Here is a 20,565-nt window from a genome sequence, read left to right on the forward strand (position 1 = left end):
TAACTATTTCTCTGCAAAAATACTCCTAAACAGAGCAATTTTTTCTATAAATAAAATTCCATAAACAAAACAACGTTTTCTATAGAAAAATTACCCAAAAACAGAAGTAAATAATTTATAGCAAAATATTCTTAAACATAACCAAATTGTATATAGAAAAATACAGAAAAAAAGAATTTTTTCTTTAGAAAAAGGCTCTTAAGCAGAGTAACTTTTCCTATAGAAAAAAGCTCTTAAACAAAGCAACTTTTTCTATTAAAAAGAAAGCAACTTTTTCTAAGAAAAAAAGCTCTTAAACAGAGCAACTTTTTCTATAGAAATTAGCTCTAAATCAGAGCAAATTTCTTTGTAGAAAAAATTACATAAACAGAATAACTTTATCTATAGAAAGCGGCTCTTAAAGAGAATAACTTTTTCTATAGAAAAAAAGCTCTTAAAGAGATCAACTTTTTCTATAGAAACAGGCTCTTAAACAGAACAACTTTTTCTGTAGAAAAAAAGCTCTTAAAAGAGAGCAACTTTTTCTATAGAAAAGAGATGTTAGACAGGGCAAATTTTTCTATAGAAAAAAGCTTATAAACAACGCAACTTTATCTATAGAAAACGGCACATAAACCATTTTTTCTATGAAGCGCTACTATAACAAATTACTCCTAAATATACTTATTTCCTCTCTTGTTTTAATATTATTGTATTTGCTTTTAATAACATTATTCATTTTCTCTCCCTCCCTCTATGTCTCTCCTGATTCAGCTTAAATGTCCACATAATCTTATTGGTGCGTGATCCACGGGGCACTATGCAATCTCGCCGTCATCGTACATGGTGTGGCGGTAATCCAGACTGTGAAGATCCTCAAATGTTATGTGAGGACTTGGTGGCAGATTATAAAACCGCTGAAGTTTTACTAAAGAAATATCCTGCAAGATTTAGGTAAATTAATTTGTTATATTTACAAACCAAAGATTTTATATTATTTTGAAAAAATTTTCTCTGTTCATTTCATTTTAGAACTTTAAGATACGAAGATTTATCCTTGGATCCGTATGATATGGCCCAAGAGGTATTACAATTTTATGGTTTACCATTTGATCCATTGGTCGAAGAATTCTTAGATACTCATACGAAAGTGAATATTGGTGGTGTTAGTTCAACATATCGTGATTCGAAATCGGCACCGTTTCATTGGAAACAAGATTTAAAACCAGAAGATGTAAGTGCAAGGTTTTTTGGAATCGATTGGAGACTAAACTATAGATTACAGTCTAGCCTATAGGGTAAACAATAGACTACACTACAAACTAGACAATAGACTAGACTATGGACTAGACTATAGATTAGACTATATACCAGACTATAGACTACAATACAGTATATACTATAGACTAGACTATAGACAGGACTATAGACTAGACTATAGATTTGACTTTAGACTAGATTATAGACTAGACTATAGACTAGACAATTGACTAGACTGCAGTCTATAGACTAGGCTGCAGGCTACACTGTGGACTAGACTATAGACTAGGCTGCAGGCTACACTATGGACTAGGCTATAGACTAGACTATAGACTAGACTAGACTGTAGACTAGACTAGACTATAGACTAGACTAAAGACTAGACTATAGACTAGACTATAGACTAGACTATAGACTAGACTATAGACTAGACTATAAACTAGACTATAGACTAGACTATAGACTAGACTATAGTCTAGACTATAGACTAGACTAGACTATAGACTAAACTATAGACTAGACTATAGACTAGACTATAGACTAGACTATAGACTAGACTATAGACTAGACTATAGACTAGACTATAGACTAGAGTATAGACTAGACTATAGACTAGACTATAGACTAGACTATAGACTAGACTATAGACTAGACTAGACTATAGACTAGACTATAGACTAGACTATAGACTAGACTATAGACTAGACTATAGACTAGACTATAGACTAGACTATAGACTAGACTATAGACTAGACTATAGACTAGACTATAGACTAGACTATAGACTAGACTATAGACTAGACTATGGACTAGACTATAGCCTACTTTATAGACTACACTATAAACTAGACTATAGACTAGACTAATGAAAAATATGCATATTTAGACTATAGACTAGACTATAGACTAGACTATAGACTAGACTATAGACTAGACTATAGACTAGACTATAGACTAGACTATAGACTAGACTATAGACTAGGCTATAGACTAGACTATAGACTAGACTATAGACTAGACTATAGACTAGAATATAGATTAGACTATAGACTAGACTATAGACTAGACTATAGACTAGACTATAGACTAGACTATATACTAGACTATATACTAGACTATAGACTAGACTATAGACTAGACTATAGACTAGACTATGTACTAGACTATATACTAGACTAGTCTATAGACTAGACTATAAACTAGACTTTAGAATAGACTGAAGCATAGACATGAATATTGACTAGACTATAGACTAGACTATATACTAAACTATATACCAGACTATAGAGTACAGACTAGACTATAGATTATAGTTTCACAGTCTTTGCTTGTATAAGAGCCTTTTTGTTAACGGAAAGGTATTTATTTTTTAAAATCTTTTTGATGTGATTAAACTTGTATCTTTAATAGATTAAATATATACAACAACATTGCACAAAAGCTATGGAATTATGGGGCTATCGTAAAATCGATAATTTCACCGATTATGCTCGTAATTTCGATCCTATTATTATGCCGCCTCCATTTACGTGAGACTCTTATGAAAAAAACAAGCAGCAGCCTAGACTGCAGCTGCCAGCAGCAACAACAGCCACAGCCGCTAAAATATCATCAATAACAGCAACAATAACATTATCAAAAATAACAATACAACTCTAGAGTTAGCACTCCTAATCATTTTAAACTCGTTTATTTTTTAAAATTTTATTAGAGTTATAAGTTTTTTATTTTATATAAAAAATCAATTTTAATCCTATTATTGCTCTAGTTGAAAAAAAACATTTTAAAGCACTTTTTTTGCAAAGAAAAAAACACATTTTTTATTTAAGTTGTGATATAGTAAGTTTTTAAAAATAAATGAAAAAAAAATAATAAATTATTTTTAAATTAAAAAAAAAGAATAAGAAATCTCCCTTTTAAGACATCTCATGTTATTTATACATTTAAACAAAAAAAAACACAGAGAATTTAGTTAAAACAAATTTTTTTAACACTTTAAAAAGTAAAAAAATTAGAAAAAATAAAAGATAAAAAATAATTATAAATTCAAAGCTAAATAAGTAATTAGATAATGCTCCAAGTATTTTATAGCATTTTTTTGGTAAAGTAAATAAAAAAAATAAAAAAAAGCAAAACAATATTTTTTATGTAATAAAAAATATAAACGTATACATAAACTTAAGTTTTGTTAAATTAATAAAATAATTAACTAAAATGTGCAATGATATTATAATGATATTATAATAAATAAAACAAAAAAACTAAACCCGCATAAAATCGTAATAAATTTAGTTTTTAAGTAATAAATTTTTTAATTTTAAGCTTAAATATAATAAAAAAACACACACTTAGTTTAAAATTAGTTATACTTATCTATACATATTAATAAAAATTTAATTATTTTAACTTAAAGGAACTTTAAACTACTGTTAGCTTTAAGATTATGTTTACAGTTTCTTATGTCAACAGTGGTTTTTAAGCGCATCCTTTAAATTGTGTACTTTTTTTTGTTAACAGTAGATTTATTAAAACGAATTTGTTTTTGTATTTAGTTTATATGTTTTCAGTTTTAGAATATAAATATTTTAATTATTATTAATAAATTTACAATATTTTAAATTATACTGCAAATTTCTTTTCGTTGAATTTTTTATTTTGGTTTTTTTATGATTTAAATATTTTAAAGAATAGATTAGAGTATAGACTAGACCACTGACTCGACTTTAAATTAGACTATAGGCTAGACTATACACTAACATATAGAATAGACTGGACTATAGATTAGACCATAGACTAGACTATAAACTAGACTATTACTGTAGACTAGACCATAAACTAGATTAAAAACTAAACTATAGATTAGGCTATTGAGTAGACTATAGACTAGACAATAGACTATAGACAAGACTATAGACTAGACTACAGACTAGACTATAGACTAGACTATAGACTAGACTATAGACTAGACTATAGACTAGACTATAGACTAGACTATAGACTAGACTATAGACTAGACTATAGACTAGACTATAGACTAGACTATAGACTAGACTATAGACTAGACAATAGACTAGACTATAGACTAGACTATAGACTAGACTATAGACTAGACTATAGACTACACTATAGACTAGACTATAGACAAAACTATAGACAAAACTATAGACTAGACTATAGACTAGACTATATACTAGACTATAGACTATACAATAGACTAGACTATAGACTAGACAATAGACTAGACTATAGACTAGACAATAGACTAGACTATAGACTAGACAATAGACTATAGACTAGACTATAGACTATAGACTAGACTATAGACTAGACTATAGACTAGACTATAGACTAGAATATAGACTAGACTATAGACTAGACTATAGACTAGACTATAGACTAGACTATAGACTAGACTATAGACTAGACTATAGACTAGACTATAGACTAGACTATAGACTAGAGTATAGACTATACTATAGACTAGACTATAGACTAGACTATAGACTAGACTATAGACTAGACTATAGACTAGACTATAGACTAGACTATAGACTAAACTATAGACTAAACTACAGACTAGACTAGACTATAGACTATACAATAGACTACACTATAGACTAGACTATATACTTGCCTAAAGACTAGACTAAAGACTAGAGTATTGACTAGACTAAAGACTAGACTGTAGACTAAACTATGGACTAAACTATGGACTAAACTATAGACTAGACAATAGACTAGACTATAGACAAAACTATAGACTAGACTATAGACTAGATTATAGACTAGACTAAAGACTAAACTATAGACTAGACTATACTATAGACTAGACTATAGACTAGACTATAGACTAGACTATAGACTAGACTATAGACTAGACTATAGACTAGACTATAGACTAGACTATAGACTAGACTATAGACTAGACTATAGACTAGACTATAGACTAGACTATAGACTAGACTATAGACTAGACTATAGACTAGACTATAGACTAGACTACAGACTAGACTATAGACTAGACTATAGACTAGACTATAGACTAGACTATAGACTAGACTATGGACTAGACTATAGACTAGACTATAGACTAGACTATAGACTAGACTATAGACTATACTATAGACTAGACTATAGACTAGACTATAGACTAGACTATAGACTAGACTATAGACTAAACTATAGACTAAACTACAGACTATAGTATAGACTACACTATAGACTAGACTATAGACTTGCCTAAAGACTAGAGTATTGACTAGACTAAAGACTAGACTATACTATAGACTATAGACTAGACAATAGACTAGACTATAGACAAAACTATAGACTAGACTATAGACTAGATTATAGACTAGACTAAAGACTAAACTATAGACTAGACTATAGACTATACTATAGACTAGACTATACTATAGACTAGACTAGACTATAGACTAGACTATAGACTAGACTATGGACTAGACTATATACTAGACTATAGACTAGCCTAAAGACTAGACTAAGACTAGACTATTGACTAGACTAAAGACTAGACTATAGACTAGAATATAGACTAAACTGTAGACTAAACTATAGACTAAACCATAGACTAGACTAAAGACTAGACAATATACTAGACTATAGACTAGACTATATATTAGACTATAGACTAAACTATAGGCTAGAGGCTCTAGTATAGACTATACTATATAATACATTAGACTACAGTCTAGACTTTACATTAGACTATGGACTAGACAATAGACTACACTATACAATAGACTGTAGTGTAGATTAAACACAAGACTACAGACAAGATTATACACTAGACTATAGACTAAAATATACACTAGATTATGAACTAGACTATAGACTTGACTATAGAATAGATTTACACCAGACTATAGACTAGATTTTACACTAAACTACAGACGAGTTTATACACTGGATTATCAACTAGACTATAGACTAGACAATAAACTATGTAGACTAGATTATACAAAAGTCTGCAGACTAGACTATAGAATATACTATAGACTAGACTATAGACGGGACTATAAATTATACTACACTATAGCCTAGACTATAGACTAAACTATGGACTAGACTTCGTACTAGACAATTATCGACTGGACTATAGATTATACTAATCTAGTAACTACTCGATAATTATAAAAACTCTTTTAACTCCTTTATTCTTAATACTAATGATGTAGAGTTGGCTCGTTTGAAACGGGAATTGTTTTGCAAAGAAAATCACTCGATATTATATTAATAACTAAATAAAGGGTTTCCAAAAAATTATTTTTTTTTTTAATTTTCCTCTTATTTCCTTAACCAAATTAAAAAAATAAAAACAATAAAAATAACAATATTTGCAAATTAAATTTTTAATAATAGAAAAAAATGTGCAAAACTAACAAAAAAGGCTTATAAAAAAAACTTGTTCCCATTTTAACTCCAAAAAGAAAAAAGAAAAAACAGCCATTATAAAAAAAATAATAATAAATATTACAACATTTTAAAAATATAATGTTAAACAATAAAACTGCTTAAAAAAAAGACAATTTTTATAGTATTTAACTTCAAAAAAATAGTAATTAATAAAAATAATAATAAAAAAGCAATGACATCAAATGAAATTTACAAATAAAGCATATAATGAGTAAAAAAAAAACATAAAAATAAATGCATTTTTATTTTCCATATAAAAGAACTATTCTTTAATAGAAATATATTACCACAGTTGAGTCAACAAAAGAATAAATATATTTGTAAAATGTATGTCACTACTTCTGTAGCCAAATATTTATATTCCAACTGTGTCAATAATGTAATTAATCTTTATGATTTTGTTTGCCACAAACAAGTGTTTTTTAAACCTTTATTAAAAAACATTTTTTTAACAAACAAAATATTCTATTATTTTTGTTTATTTTCATTTGTTTGTTAGTCATTAGTTGTAGTTTGTTCAATAGTCTGATCATTAGACCAGACTATGTATAGGACTATAGACAGGACCTGACTTTAGACTAGACAATATACTAGACCATAAACTATACTATAGACAAGACTAGACTATAGACTTCATTATAGACTACAGACTAGATTATAGACCATAGACAAGACTAGACTATAGACTACACTAAAGACTAAACTTGACTAGACTATAAACTATACCATAGACTAGACCACAGACAGGACTAGACTATAGACTACACTATAGACTACAACATAGACTGGACTATAATCTAGACAGTAGACTGCACTATAGACTCGACTAAAAACTAGACTACTAACTAGACTATAGATTAAAATAGACTACAGACTAGACTATTGACTAGACTGTAAACAAGACTATAGACTAGACTATAAAGTATACTTCTTTTTAGTTTTACTGACTAAACTAAAAACTAGACAATAGAGTATATATTAAACTATAGAGTAGATTATACTATTATACTATAGACTAGACTATAGACTAGATTATAGACCAGACTATAAACTAGACTATATACTAGACTATAGACTAGACTATAGACTAGACTATAGACTAGACAATAGACTGACTATAGACTAGACTATAGACTATAGTCAGTATAGACTAGACTATAGACTAGACTATAGACTAGACTATAGACTAGACTATAGACTAGACTATAGACTAGACTATAGACTAGACTATAGACTAGACTATAGACTAGACTATAGACTAGACTATAGACTAGACTATAGACTAGACAATAGACTGACTATAGACTAGACTATAGACTATACTATAGACTAGACTATAGACTAGACAATAGACTGACTATAGACTAGACTTTAGACTATACTATAGACTAGACTATAGACTAGAAAATATTCTAGACTATAGACTAAACTATAAACTAGACTATAGAATAGATAATAAACTAGACTATAGACTAGACTATAGACTAGACTATAGACTAGACTATAGACTAGACTATAGACTAGACTATATACTAGACTATAGACTAGACTATAGACTAGACTATAGACTAGACCATACGTCGGCGCTAGTATTGTTCTGACAACGAAGATTTTCGGCAAATTACATGTACACAAAACGATCGCATACGAACCTCTAAACAAGAGCATCAAAAATACAAATATTTTATTTAGTTGCTTGACAGCATTCAACAAAGCAGGTTGATGTCGCTTTGTTAAAGAAATTGCAAACACAACTTGAAAAAAGCAAAAACAACTTGCAAAAGCAAGAGCATAATTTACAAAAACAACGTACACTCTAAATAATTTTCTAGAATGCATAAAATGAAAGTAAATAAGTTAATGTTGTTTCATACTTTTTTTGTACATTTTAATTAGAAACGTTGTTTCTATGTAAAGAAATTATCATTCTTAAGTACATTGATTACATATTGTTTATAAATATTCGCATTTTACAGTAATGCAATTTAATCTTCAAAATTAAAAATAACCAAATATTTTTTTCAGTGCAATTTCAATGAAAATATGCCAATAGTGTGTGTGTAGTGGTGATTTTTTTATCTGCCTCTCTATCCGCCGGTATATTGACTAGACTATAGACTAGAAAATATTCTAGACTATAGACTAGACTATAGACTAGAAAATATTCTAAACTATAGACTAAACTGTAAACTAGACTATAGACAAGACTATAAACTAGACTATAGACTAGACTACAGACTAGACTATAGAATATACAATAAACTAGACTATAGAATAGACTATAGAATAGACAATAGCCTAGACTATAGAATAGACATTAGACTAGACTATAAACAAGACTATAGAGTGGACTATAGACAAGACTATAGACTAGACTATAGACAAGACTATAGTCTAGACTATAGACTAGACTATAGACTAGACTATAGACTGGACTATAGACTAGACTATAGACTAGACTTAAGAATAGACTATAGACTTGACTATAGAATAGACAATAGACTAGACTATAGACTAGGCTACAGACTAGATTTTAAACTAGACTATAAACCAGACTATAGACTATAGACTACTAAAGACTAGACTCCAGATTACACTATAGACTAGACTATAAATTAGACCATAGACTAGACAATAGACTACAGATAACACTAAAATGACACTAAGGACTAGACAAGACAATAGACGAGGACATAGCTTTAGATTAGACTAATTTGTAGAATATGTTATAAACCTAAACATAGACAACACAATAGATTATACTATATACTAGCGCAATTCTATATGAAAAATCTAATTTCGATTTACAGAAAACCTTTATAAAGAAAATATCATACCAAAATATTACTTTTTCAATAGAAAAATACTAAATTAAAAACAAATTTTCATATTTTTTTTCAAATAATAAAATAAAAGTTTAATATATATACATTTTTTTTAATTTTATTCGAATAAAAATAATACAACAAAAACTTACATAAAATTACCCGGTGGTAGAGCTGTTCTTATTGATCCATAAAAATTAGCCTGTATAGATGAGGCATTAGAATGATCCTCATGTGTTAAGTTAGATGTCATTGAGCTATGATGACTATTTGGACTGTGTAGCAAATCATTGTTAGCTGGTGTTGGCTTTATAGATTGATTAATAATATCATTAGAAGTTTGTTGATAAAATGTATTGTGTTGTGATGTACTAACATTACTAAGAGATGGTTGGGGTGAGTGTTGTGTTTGGGAGCGTTTAATTTGTAGTTCTATTTGATTTTGTTTCATTAAATGTTGATAAATATTATCAAAATTTGGTATGGGAGTTGTTGTTGTTGAAGGAGAGGTAGTGTTGAAGTCATTTTCAAGATTTTTGGCATCAGGGAGACAATTAGAAGAAGCTGTAGTATTACCGGCCAGCGGTATACATTGTAAATCTAAGGGTGTTGAAGAAGGTGAGGCCATGGCCAATTGTTCGCCATTATTGTTATTATTAAGTTGTTTGAGTGCAGGTTTTTTTAGTTTTTGGGAAGATTTTTGTGTTTGTTTGGCATCAAGTGCAGCAAGATTTTTAGGTTTTTTACCAAAAGCAAAGCAACCACTAAATTTGGTAACCACTGGTGTTAGATTGTCGGCTGCCTTGGTTCTGAAATAGAGCACAATGTAAAACATTTTTCAGTAAATTTAAGGTTCTTTAAACTTACACTGCTTTTAATGTTTCCAATTTTGGTATATTTTTCGTATGTGTCTTATTGCCTGATGCTTCTAGTACCGCCAATTCTTCTGGATGGAGTTTTTTCATATGACTACGACAGTTCGAACCATTGGCAAATGTACGATCACAAAAATCACAGGAGTATGGCTTGAGGCCGGTGTGTAATAGCAAATGATTTTTCAAAGCTTTAGCTCTTTTAAAAGCTTTGCCACAGTAATCACATTTATGCTGCATTTCATCGGAATGCACTAGGAAATGACGATTTAAGGTGGCTTTAGAATTCAGTTGTAAACCACATATATTGCATACATGTTTGTTGGGACTATGAATATCCATGTGAGTCTAAAAACAAGAAAAGAATTTGTAAATTTTTCTATAGAAAGTTCCAAAGACTCTAGTCTCTTTTAACTTTTTACTAACATACCTTTAATCTAGTTTTATTTTTGAATTTCTTTTTACAAACTTCACACTCGAACGGCGCCACATCGGTATGTATCAGCATGTGCTGTCTCAAATTGGAATTGGTCCTTAGACTCAAACCACATTCTTCACAAATAAATGGTTTCTCATTTTTATGTTTATACCTAATATGAGTTTCCAACTGGGCATTCGATGTATAACGATTATCACATTCAGGACATTTTATATTTTTTCTTACTTCCAATGGCACATGTATACGTACATGTCTTTCCAGATTGAATAGACTTAGTAGAACTTTATCGCAAGCCGGACACGGCCAATGTTTATTGCTACGGCTATGATTATGTTGTTGTTGCATGTGATCGCGATAAAGCATATATTTGGTAAAATTTTCACCACATTCTTTACACTTGGTTTCCATTTTAAAGTCTTTTATATTGGTTTTGTTTTTCTTGTAATCTCCCACAGAAAATTGTTTTAGTTTTTTTCTTTTTCTTTTCATTTTAGTTTTTTCTAGTGAGGAATTTGGTGATTGTTCCTGATTTCTAAGGGAGCATAATTCTGTAGCAGGTTCTTCTTTTTCGTCTTCTTCTGAAGAATCATTTTGACCAAATGTTGTTTCTTTATCATTAGCTTGAAAAGGATCTTCTTCATCATCTTCCTCTAAAGATTCAGGTGTAATCTCATCAAATATTATTTCCTCTTTTTCCAGATCTGTATCTTCTTCCATATAGTTATCATAATCCATGGCTAAGAATTTTTCTCCATTTTCCTGTTTAATTTGTACTTTAAAATTTTCCTCTTCAGTAGTTAGCTGAGCTTTATCTATTGTGGTCTTTTCTGGTTTATGTATTGGAAAATACCTTAAAAACCAATTATCTCTTTCCGTTTCGGTAACATCAAATTTTAAACGTATTGCATTTAGATCTAAAACCTTGGCTTGTCTTTGACTTTCGGCCAAATGTAAATACATAAGTTGGACCCTTTCTACACGTTCATTAAAGTTAATCATGGAAGAGACTAGAGATAAACAATTTGTACATAACATTTTGGGTAAAACATCATCCAGAGAAGTCTGAAATATGTGTAAAATTACATCTTAATAGTATTGTTATGGTTTATTTACAATTCAAGATACCTGCACCCAAAAATATTTGGCCAATGCCTCCTGCAGACTTAATTCCTTATTTTCCATATCTACATTATGGTCATTTACATATAAAAAGTTTATATTATGATTTGGATCCTCCTTGGCACACAAACGACACCAGTTGATCCAACAGTTAGGTAAGGAATCCTCTATTGAGGGAGTAGCAAATGTTGACTGCATTTTTTTCGGTTATTATTGAGCAGTTTTATAACTATTTTGTTTGTTGTTGTAGTTATTTTTATGTTCTACATATTTAGTTTTAGGTTTTTATTAAAATTTAGTAAATGTTTTCAACAAAAATCTTCAGTTTTTTCTGTAAACTGTGCACAAATTGTTGAGAAAAACAAAATTATTTCGCTATCTTTAGTATTTATTGACATTTCTCTCTCTGTTTTGATTTGTTTTGTTTAATGTTGCCAGATGAAATAGAGATGCCAGCTGAAGCTAAAGTGGGGAATATAAGTAAATTATAAATTAATTCGATACTTATCGATATATGGTATATGGGTTCATACTACAATATTGCGTCTTTTATTTCATTAATGAGGTGTACAAAATAGTATTGTTGTTGCTGGGGTTCACAGCCCTTGGCCGAATAATTCGAGGCATTCGGGTACGTAGTACCGGCTGTCGGGGAGTACAACAACAAAAAACAAAATAGTATCAAAATTAATTTAAAATGAAAAATTTAACTTTTTTTCAAGTTTATTGAGCCGATTTTGATAAAATTAAAAAAATTCTATATATAGTATATGCCAAGAGACTTTTATTTTTCGAATAATGGTCACTTTTTCGTGTTTTCCATAAAAGGGAAAATTCTTTGGTACTTTTTATTCAACTGGTGTATTTTAGGGTTCTATAAATCGACTTTCGAATAATCGAATAATCGACTTTTTGTCGAAAAAAGTCGAAAAATCGAAGTCGACTATTTTGTTCCAAAAAAGTCGATGACTCGACTATCGTCTATGAAAAAAGTCGAAAAGTCGACTTTGTAAATAAAAGTCGAAAAAAATAGGAATGTCGGAAAGTCGAAAAAAGTCGGAAAAAGTTGAAAAGTCGGAAAAAGTCAAAAAGTCGGAAGAAGTCGAAAAAAGTCGGAAAAAGTCGAAAAAAGTCGAAAAAATTCGGAAAAAGTCGAAGATAGTCGGAAAAACTCGAAAATATTCGAAAAAAGTCGAAAAGTCGGAATAAGTCGAAAATAGAAAGGAGTCGAAAAAACTCAAAAAATTGCAACAAATAGAAAAAATATAAATAAATAATAATAATATAATGTTAAATGACAACATTATAAATTTGCGCTTCTGGCAAATTTATAAATATTTAACTCTGGTCGGAAAAAGTCGATAAGTCGAAAAAAGTCGGAAAAAGTCGAAAATAGTCGAAAAGTCGGAAAAAGTCGATAAGTCGGAAAAAGTCGGAAAAAGTCGAAAAATCGACTATTTATAAAATATTAAAAATGCAAAAAGTCGAAAAGTCGACTTTTCATAAAATGCAAAAAGTCGAAAAGTCGACTTTTCGTTTCAACTATAGAACCCTAGTGTATTTGTATTTATTAATCGATATATTAATCGAAATTGGTCCACAAATAGCAAATGTACGATTTAAATATCAAAAAAAAATCTTGACTGATTATTTCTATGTTTTTAAACATATTTTATAGGTTACGACCTAGTGTCTAAAGAAAAAAACTATAGATGTGTTTTAAATTAGTCTATATACAAATATTTTTTTTTTTTATTTTTAATCATTTGAAATCCGTTTCTATTTAAATTGTTAAAAAAAAAATACAGCTGATAACTTAGCCGGCTAACAGAGTATATTAAATCACCTCCGATAGTGTCTGTCAACTAACGCCGTCATTATTGTTTGTCGGCGCAAGTCTCTGCTAACAAGCTTGCTGCAAAAATAATAGAAATTGATTAAAAATATTTAAAAAATCATTAATAATATAAAAAAATTTATGTTTTTAATATTTAATATCCCAATAAAATGAGTGGTAAATCTTTAACAAGCACAAAAAACCCAAAAGACGGGGACGAACAGAGCTCGTCATTAACTTGGCATAAATGGTGCCGTCTATGTGCCAAAAGTGAATTAAATGATGAATACGAATCCTCAATATTTGCCAAAAATGAAGCTGGAGCAAACGAAGCCGATTTAGCCACTTCGGTGGGGAAATATTTTTGGGTTAATGTAAGTTTTTTCATATAGATAAACCTGCTGCTAAGTCTAAAGAACATTTGTCTTTCCCCCAGATAAAAGCTGAAGATGAGATTTCCCAGTGCTTGTGCCGGGAGTGTCGGAAACTGGTGCAGGAATTGGTTACCTTTACGGAACGCGTTAATAAGGTACAAACTTTATTTGTTTTACTGCAAACTATGAAACCCAAAACCATAAAGGAGGCTGTTAAGTTTCGTACACAATTTGGCCTCAGTGAAGAGGGCTGGCAGCATATAATAAAGCCGGAAGCACCTAAAATACAGGAAACACCAAAACCTTTGCTAATAGATCAACAAATACAAACAGATTTGTTATATACTAATGTAATTAAAGAACTAGATACTCAAATTTCCATATCTAAAGCTAAAAAGGACTTAATAGACATTCTGCAGAAATCCGATAAAAATGAAGACTATGAAAGTCAAACAGAAACAGAACAGGATACTAATATATATGAGTTTACTATGCAAGAAGATAATGAAGTTGATTTTGTAGAAAATGAAGATTTTGTAGTGCCTTCAGGAAGTTCACATACTGAAGTTATTAAGTCATCCCAAGAGGACACTGAACCTGCTAATGAACTGGAGGATGAAGAAGAGCTGCAAGATAGTGATCTTTTTAAAGAACTTAAGTTTAAACATGAAGATGATGAAGAGGAGGAGGACGATGGACAACAGCAACAACCTAAAAGATTTAAAATTATTTCCGCCGAAGAAGAGGTGGAAGTAGAATATCAAGATTCTCAACAAACCTTAGACCACACAGAAGAAGAAGAAGAAGAAAATGAAGAAGATTTTGTAGAAGATATGGGTGATTCATTAGAAGTGTTGGATGAAGAGCGCACTCAAAATTATGTTAATACTAGTGATAGTAAAAATAATACCCAACCCGATATATTCGAATTATTAAAAGGAAAAAGAGGTCGTCCCTATGGCTCTAAAAAATTAGACTCTAATAATACCTCCTATCGCTATGAATGCAAGGAATGTAAACGTAGATATAAGAATCCTACTATCTTCCGTAAACACATGATAACCCTACACGATGTCATAGCAGAATTACCAAACTCACATCTGCCCAGCAACAAGTGTAGCGTTTGCAGTAAAGAGTTCTTAACCCGAAGTAGCTTAAGATTACACATGCGCAATCATTTGCCCGATGAAGAGAAATACAATGTACCCTGTCCCTATTGTGAGCGTAAGTTTTCCCAAGTGGGTGCCATGAAACAGCATGTTAAGGGTATACATCATCAAATGAAACCCTTTATATGTGATCAATGTGGTAAGGAGTGCAAAACAATGGCGGCTCTAACCGAACATCAATTAGTACACACCGATGAGTGTCCCTTTGAATGTGAGGTGTGTCATAAACGTTTTAAAAATAAACCTAGACTCAAATCTCATATGGATACGCACACAAAATCACTATACAAATGTCCCGACTGTGATTTGGAATTGAATACTAGAAGAACTTTATTACAACATCGTTTAGTGCACAGTGATGTAAAGCGCTTTAAATGTGAATTTTGTGATGCCGCCTTTAAAAGATCGAAGGCCTTAAAAAATCATTTAATTTTGCATTCGGGTCTGAGACCCTATAAATGTAATTTTTGTAATAGATCTTTTTCGAATGGTTCGAATTGTAGGGCTCATAAGAAACGTGCACATCGCAAACAATTGGAAGAGGAAGAGGCAAATGGTAAGGTGGCCGAACGTGTACCCATACCGAAATTAGAGGAACTTAAGACAGTGTAAGTAATATCTTTTATTGCTTTTAAGAGAATATTCAGACATAATTACTGTTAAAATTTTAGCAAAGGGGTTTTAGTGCAACCGCGAAAAGTTCGAAAATCCGGTGGTCTGTCTGATCGTGTGATACAACTACTGCAAACGGCTGAGGAACGTAAACTGCAAAATTCTCAGGAATATGAGAATGATGATGGTGCTACAGCAGCAGCAGCAGCTGTTGAAAATTATGAATCGTATACAGATTTTCACTATGAAATCGACAAATCAGAAGTCGATGAAACTGAATCACTGGTCGATAATCCTAGCGAGGAATGTGAAGAAACAGTTATATATGAAATTATTGATGAAATATAATTGTATTACTACAAATTTCGTTTTGTACGTGAAACTGTATGTATTAACAAAATATTGTTTTTTTTAGTTATAATTCTTTTCTAATATTTTTTTTCTAATTAGTTATAGTGTTTAGTTTAATATATATGTTTTAAATAACAAGTAACTTTTGAATGATATAAATAAACAAAGAATGCAATTTAGTGATGTGTTGAAAATTTAATAAACAAAAAGTGTATTGCAAAGTGATAAAAAATATTCAAAAAATTAAAAAAAAAAAAAACAAAATAAAGATAAAAAGCTTACTGTGTAAACTTTATCTTTATATCTGTTTGGAAAGCATTGCCGTAAAGTGAGTGTTGTGAAGTGAAAACCTATATCAAATATACCAGCCACGTAAAATGAAATAAAAAGAAAAAAGTACATAACATGTAGATACAAGTTAAACAAAATGCTAAACTTTTGGCACGTCTGTATCACGGTATTCTATAACAACGATAGAAACCAAATATTTGAACTCTGGTTCTAAGAATTTATTCTTCATTTGAAAACTATAGCTTAATCTTGCACTACAAAAGATGCTTTGAAATTAAACAACAATTAAAATTAATTTTTATAATATAAATTCTTAATTATTTTTATTAATATTTTAACTTTGTACACGTAGTTGTTTTTCGCTGATTTATTCAATTCAAATATTTTCTTTTAAATTTATCGATTTGATCTAAAACCGAAACTGTAAGTTGATTCAAGGTTTCCTGTTTAGTTTTGGAAAAATCATAATTTACACTTCGACGGGAAACATAATGATTGGGCAAATTAACCTGAAAAAAAGAAAGAAAAATTTGTTTTATACAAAATGTTTTAAAGCTGAACGTTTTTTTTTTTTAATCCTACCTTATGTCTGGCTATGGATTTCAAAATCAACCAGAGAATATAAAAACTAAACCAAATGGTAAAATACAAGGGTATATACCAAAGTTTACGACCAATATAGAAATAACTGTACTTTTTAACACGTGGCTCTGGTGGTGGTTCTGGTGGCGGAGCCTCTGTAGTAGTGGTAGGTGGTGGTGGTGGCTCTATATGCGAATGATCATGATGATGATCATCGTAAATAACATCGGGATAATGATGATGATATATGGGATATGAGGGATAGGAATGATGATAGTAATCATGATCAAATATAATATCGGGTTTATGATGATGATCATGCGTATGATCAAATTCTATATCGGGTTTTTTCGGCGGCTGATCTTGAGCTGCTTCAGGATGTTCTTTCAACCAACTGGGTGGAGGTGTTGGATATTCTTTTCCCGTATCATAAGAACTATCATCGGGAGCTGTAGTGTGCGATAAAATAAAAATAGAAAAATAAGTTAAATTGTGTTAATATAATTAAAAAAAAGAAAAATCAAACCATCTTGAGAATCCATGGAACCAGCCATATCACCACCACTCATATCACCACCACCCATATCACCATTACCATCTGTATTACCACCATCATTAATCTGATCCATTGCACTGGCTGGTAAAACACCCACTGAATCATCGCCTCCACCATTATCTAAATCACCATCACCTCCTCCACCATCTGTATTTTTACCCTCTTCTTTAGCATCACCATTGTCATTCGAGGGTGGTAAATAACCAGTACTAATTGGTCCATTATATTGATACGGACTACTATTACTACTGGATGTATCTAGGTTATAATTCGAATTTTTCAAAGGACCCGAGGGTGGAGCAGAATATGAATTTACCGTGCCCGAGGGTAGAGCGATTTTCGTATCTTGCGCTTGTGTAGGATAATTAACATTATTAGGTGGAAACGAATACAAATTACTGGGAGCCACATAAGAATTTACCATATTCGAAGCGGAGGCTGTTTTTCCAACCTGTGTATAGGTGGGATTATGATTGTGGTTGTGTGAATGATCGTGTGAGTGATCATGTGAATGATCATGATTCGATTTGAAAGTATGTGAAGCTACACCTTCACTGGGAGAAAAACGATCTCCAAAAGTACCTGTAAAATAAAAAAATAGGAATTAAATAAAGTGTTCTTTTTAGGTCCAATCTATAGGTTAAGGATTAAATTAAAGTTAATCGTTTTTGAATATTCAATTAGTTAATTATATTTGCTAGTTTAAGCGCTCAATGGAGGTGGTTTAAACTTGGGCAAGATATGCAAAAGTATAAACAGTAGTATAAATACAATTTTTACTAAAATAAACATTAAAATGCTTGATTATAAATTATAGGGACTTTACAATAGGGTTCTGTAGTTGAAACGACTTTTCGACATTTTGCATTTTATGAAAAGTCGACTTTTTGCATTTTGTTAATAGTCGATTTTTCGACTTTTTTCATTTAATTAAAAGTCGATTTTTCGACTTTTCGACTATTTTCGACTTTTTCCGATTTTTTTCGACTATTTCCGATTTTTCGACTTTCCGACTATTTCCTATTTTTCGACTTCTTTCGACTTTTAATTGTTTTAAATTAAAGTTTTCATTAATTCTCATATTACATTTGCAATTGTCTTCTTCTTTTTATAAAACATGCATTGTTTTGATAGCAAACAGTGACGTTTTCTGTTGTTTTATGTGGCAACACTGTGAAGCTTCTTAATCTGTACTCAAAAACACAGGGTATACAAAGGCTTTGTGCTTTGTGCTCAAAAACATCAAGAATCAATTTATTTTTATTAGATTAACTAATTTAATTATTAATTGGCATTTGATTGCCAACCCGCTCTAAGTGAAATTGCAGCTAAACAAACACAACATTTCCTGCCATGTAAAATGAAATAAAAATTGACAAAACATAATACTCAAAATATTTTAAATGTTATTTGAAGATAAATATGTTTCCACCATATGGTTAATACTTCACCCACAACACACTTCCCCTTATATACAAGTGTGTTATAAATTCCTTTTATTTAAAATTATCCTAAACGAATTATTCTTGTAAATTCATTACATCTGTCTTAAACTTCCCTACCCCCCCTGTCAGACGGAATATTTGTGTGTGTGTGAATATCCTATCATGACTGTCACATCTAAGGGCGATAACGGAAAAAGTAGGTATTTCATTTATTCAAAGCTGCTTGCTTACCTTTGCCGCGTAACTTATCAATTTCTGCTTGGCTTGGTGGCTTTTGTTGATACATAGCCTGAGGATAGATAATTTTGCCAACATTTGATGGTGCTGCTAACTTTGCTGCTGCTACCGATGATGATGATGGGAATGTTGAATACGATGTTAAGGGTTTGCGATACACAGGACGTGGTGCATTTTTGATTAATGGCGTGATAAGTTGACCAAAGGGATAACCAGCATGATAATCGACAGCACGACCAGTAGCTAAATATTGTTGCTGCTGTTTTTGCTGTTGTTGTTGTTGCTCTAGCTCCTTTTTGGCTTTGTTATTATCATTAAATTGTTGTTGCTGTTGAATATTTATGGCATTTTGTGTCACCACTTGTGCATTGTAGTTTTGTTCGTGTTGTTGTTGCTGTTGCTGTGTGTCGTAAATGCCAGCCTCATTAGATGGTGGTGTCGTTGCCAATGCTAGTGGTGGTGCTGGTGTAATAAATAGAGTTGGCTCCCGTTGTTCAACGTCTGTTGCTGGTTCATTTGATGATTGTGGCAAAGTATAATATGGTTGACCAACAAATGTACTACTACTACTACTCGACGAAGTCTTTGTTGGCGAGGAAATCGTTTCAGGTGTTGTAGAGATTACATTTTCACTTGAATTAAAACTATAGTAAAAAAAAAAGAAGAAACGAAACATGATTAGAAAATAAACGGGTTAAAGTTGTCATCTACAAAAATGCAAAGGAAATGTTTAACAAATTAACAGTTAAATAGTTGTATTATTCTGTTAACAATAAACGCCATTTCTCGCTTAAAAAGTAACAACTGTCTTCACCCTGGTTTTTATAGAGTAAAACCGTGACAAAATAAAGCAAACCAGGTGGTTAGACCTAAATGAATATCATTGTTTTTTTCGGATGCATAAATTCTTTGACCAACTGCTAGGAAAGTGGCAAACATCAAAAATCTCAGTAAGGAAAGAAGCAACAACTCTTCTCAATATAAAATGCAAAAACAGTGACGTCACGTATAACAACACAAAAAAAAAACGCACAATTACACCTTATAAACAACAAAACAACTGCAGGCTTGTTTTGACAACTAACAACAACAACAAAATGTGATGGGTCTGATGAAATGCAAAACAATAACAATACTGTATATAACAACAAAAACAGTTGTAATGAAAACAAGAAATTTTA

At 30.8% G+C, this 20,565-nt stretch overlaps 4 protein-coding genes across 5 annotated transcripts; 2 read left to right on the top strand and 2 right to left on the bottom strand.

Annotated features, from left to right (window-relative positions):
• The first annotated feature begins 726 nt into the window (after nucleotides 1–726).
• On the top strand, nucleotides 727–2,831 carry LOC111683890 (carbohydrate sulfotransferase 3). Its single transcript, XM_046956303.1, has 3 exons — nucleotides 727–933; nucleotides 1,012–1,213; nucleotides 2,650–2,831. Exons 1-3 carry the CDS (start codon nucleotides 800–802, stop codon nucleotides 2,770–2,772), a joined length of 459 nt encoding a protein of 152 aa, XP_046812259.1. The 5' UTR covers nucleotides 727–799; the 3' UTR covers nucleotides 2,773–2,831.
• Nucleotides 2,832–9,571: 6,740 nt separating this feature from the next.
• On the bottom strand, nucleotides 9,572–12,319 carry LOC111683887 (zinc finger protein weckle). 2 transcript variants are annotated; one of them, XM_023446016.2, is made up of 5 exons: nucleotides 11,937–12,319; nucleotides 10,803–11,873; nucleotides 10,368–10,720; nucleotides 9,877–10,309; nucleotides 9,572–9,807 (listed from the first exon to the last, which is right to left on the bottom strand). In XM_023446016.2, the coding sequence occupies exons 1-5, from the start codon at nucleotides 12,126–12,128 to the stop codon at nucleotides 9,649–9,651; spliced, it is 2,208 nt and encodes a 735-aa protein (XP_023301784.2). In that variant the 5' UTR covers nucleotides 12,129–12,319; the 3' UTR covers nucleotides 9,572–9,648. The 2 variants fall into 2 exon arrangements, with proteins under 2 accessions (XP_023301784.2, XP_023301783.2); XM_023446015.2 differs by having other exon boundaries at nucleotides 9,572–10,309; nucleotides 11,937–12,318.
• A 1,482-nt stretch (nucleotides 12,320–13,801) lies between these two features.
• Nucleotides 13,802–16,309, top strand: LOC111683899 (zinc finger protein weckle-like). The gene is made up of 3 exons (XM_023446025.2): nucleotides 13,802–14,141; nucleotides 14,204–15,918; nucleotides 15,982–16,309. The coding sequence occupies exons 1-3, from the start codon at nucleotides 13,938–13,940 to the stop codon at nucleotides 16,268–16,270; spliced, it is 2,208 nt and encodes a 735-aa protein (XP_023301793.2). The 5' UTR covers nucleotides 13,802–13,937; the 3' UTR covers nucleotides 16,271–16,309.
• Nucleotides 16,310–16,855: 546 nt separating this feature from the next.
• Nucleotides 16,856–20,075, bottom strand: LOC111683889 (myb-like protein AA). The gene is made up of 4 exons (XM_023446018.2): nucleotides 19,379–20,075; nucleotides 17,673–18,284; nucleotides 17,147–17,595; nucleotides 16,856–17,073 (listed from the first exon to the last, which is right to left on the bottom strand). Exons 1-4 carry the CDS (start codon nucleotides 20,058–20,060, stop codon nucleotides 16,936–16,938), a joined length of 1,881 nt encoding a protein of 626 aa, XP_023301786.2. The 5' UTR covers nucleotides 20,061–20,075; the 3' UTR covers nucleotides 16,856–16,935.
• Nucleotides 20,076–20,565: the final 490 nt, after the last annotated feature.

This window comes from Lucilia cuprina, chromosome 2 (assembly GCF_022045245.1).
Source record: "Lucilia cuprina isolate Lc7/37 chromosome 2, ASM2204524v1, whole genome shotgun sequence".
In the NCBI taxonomy this organism is placed as follows: Eukaryota; Metazoa; Arthropoda; class Insecta; order Diptera; family Calliphoridae; genus Lucilia; species Lucilia cuprina.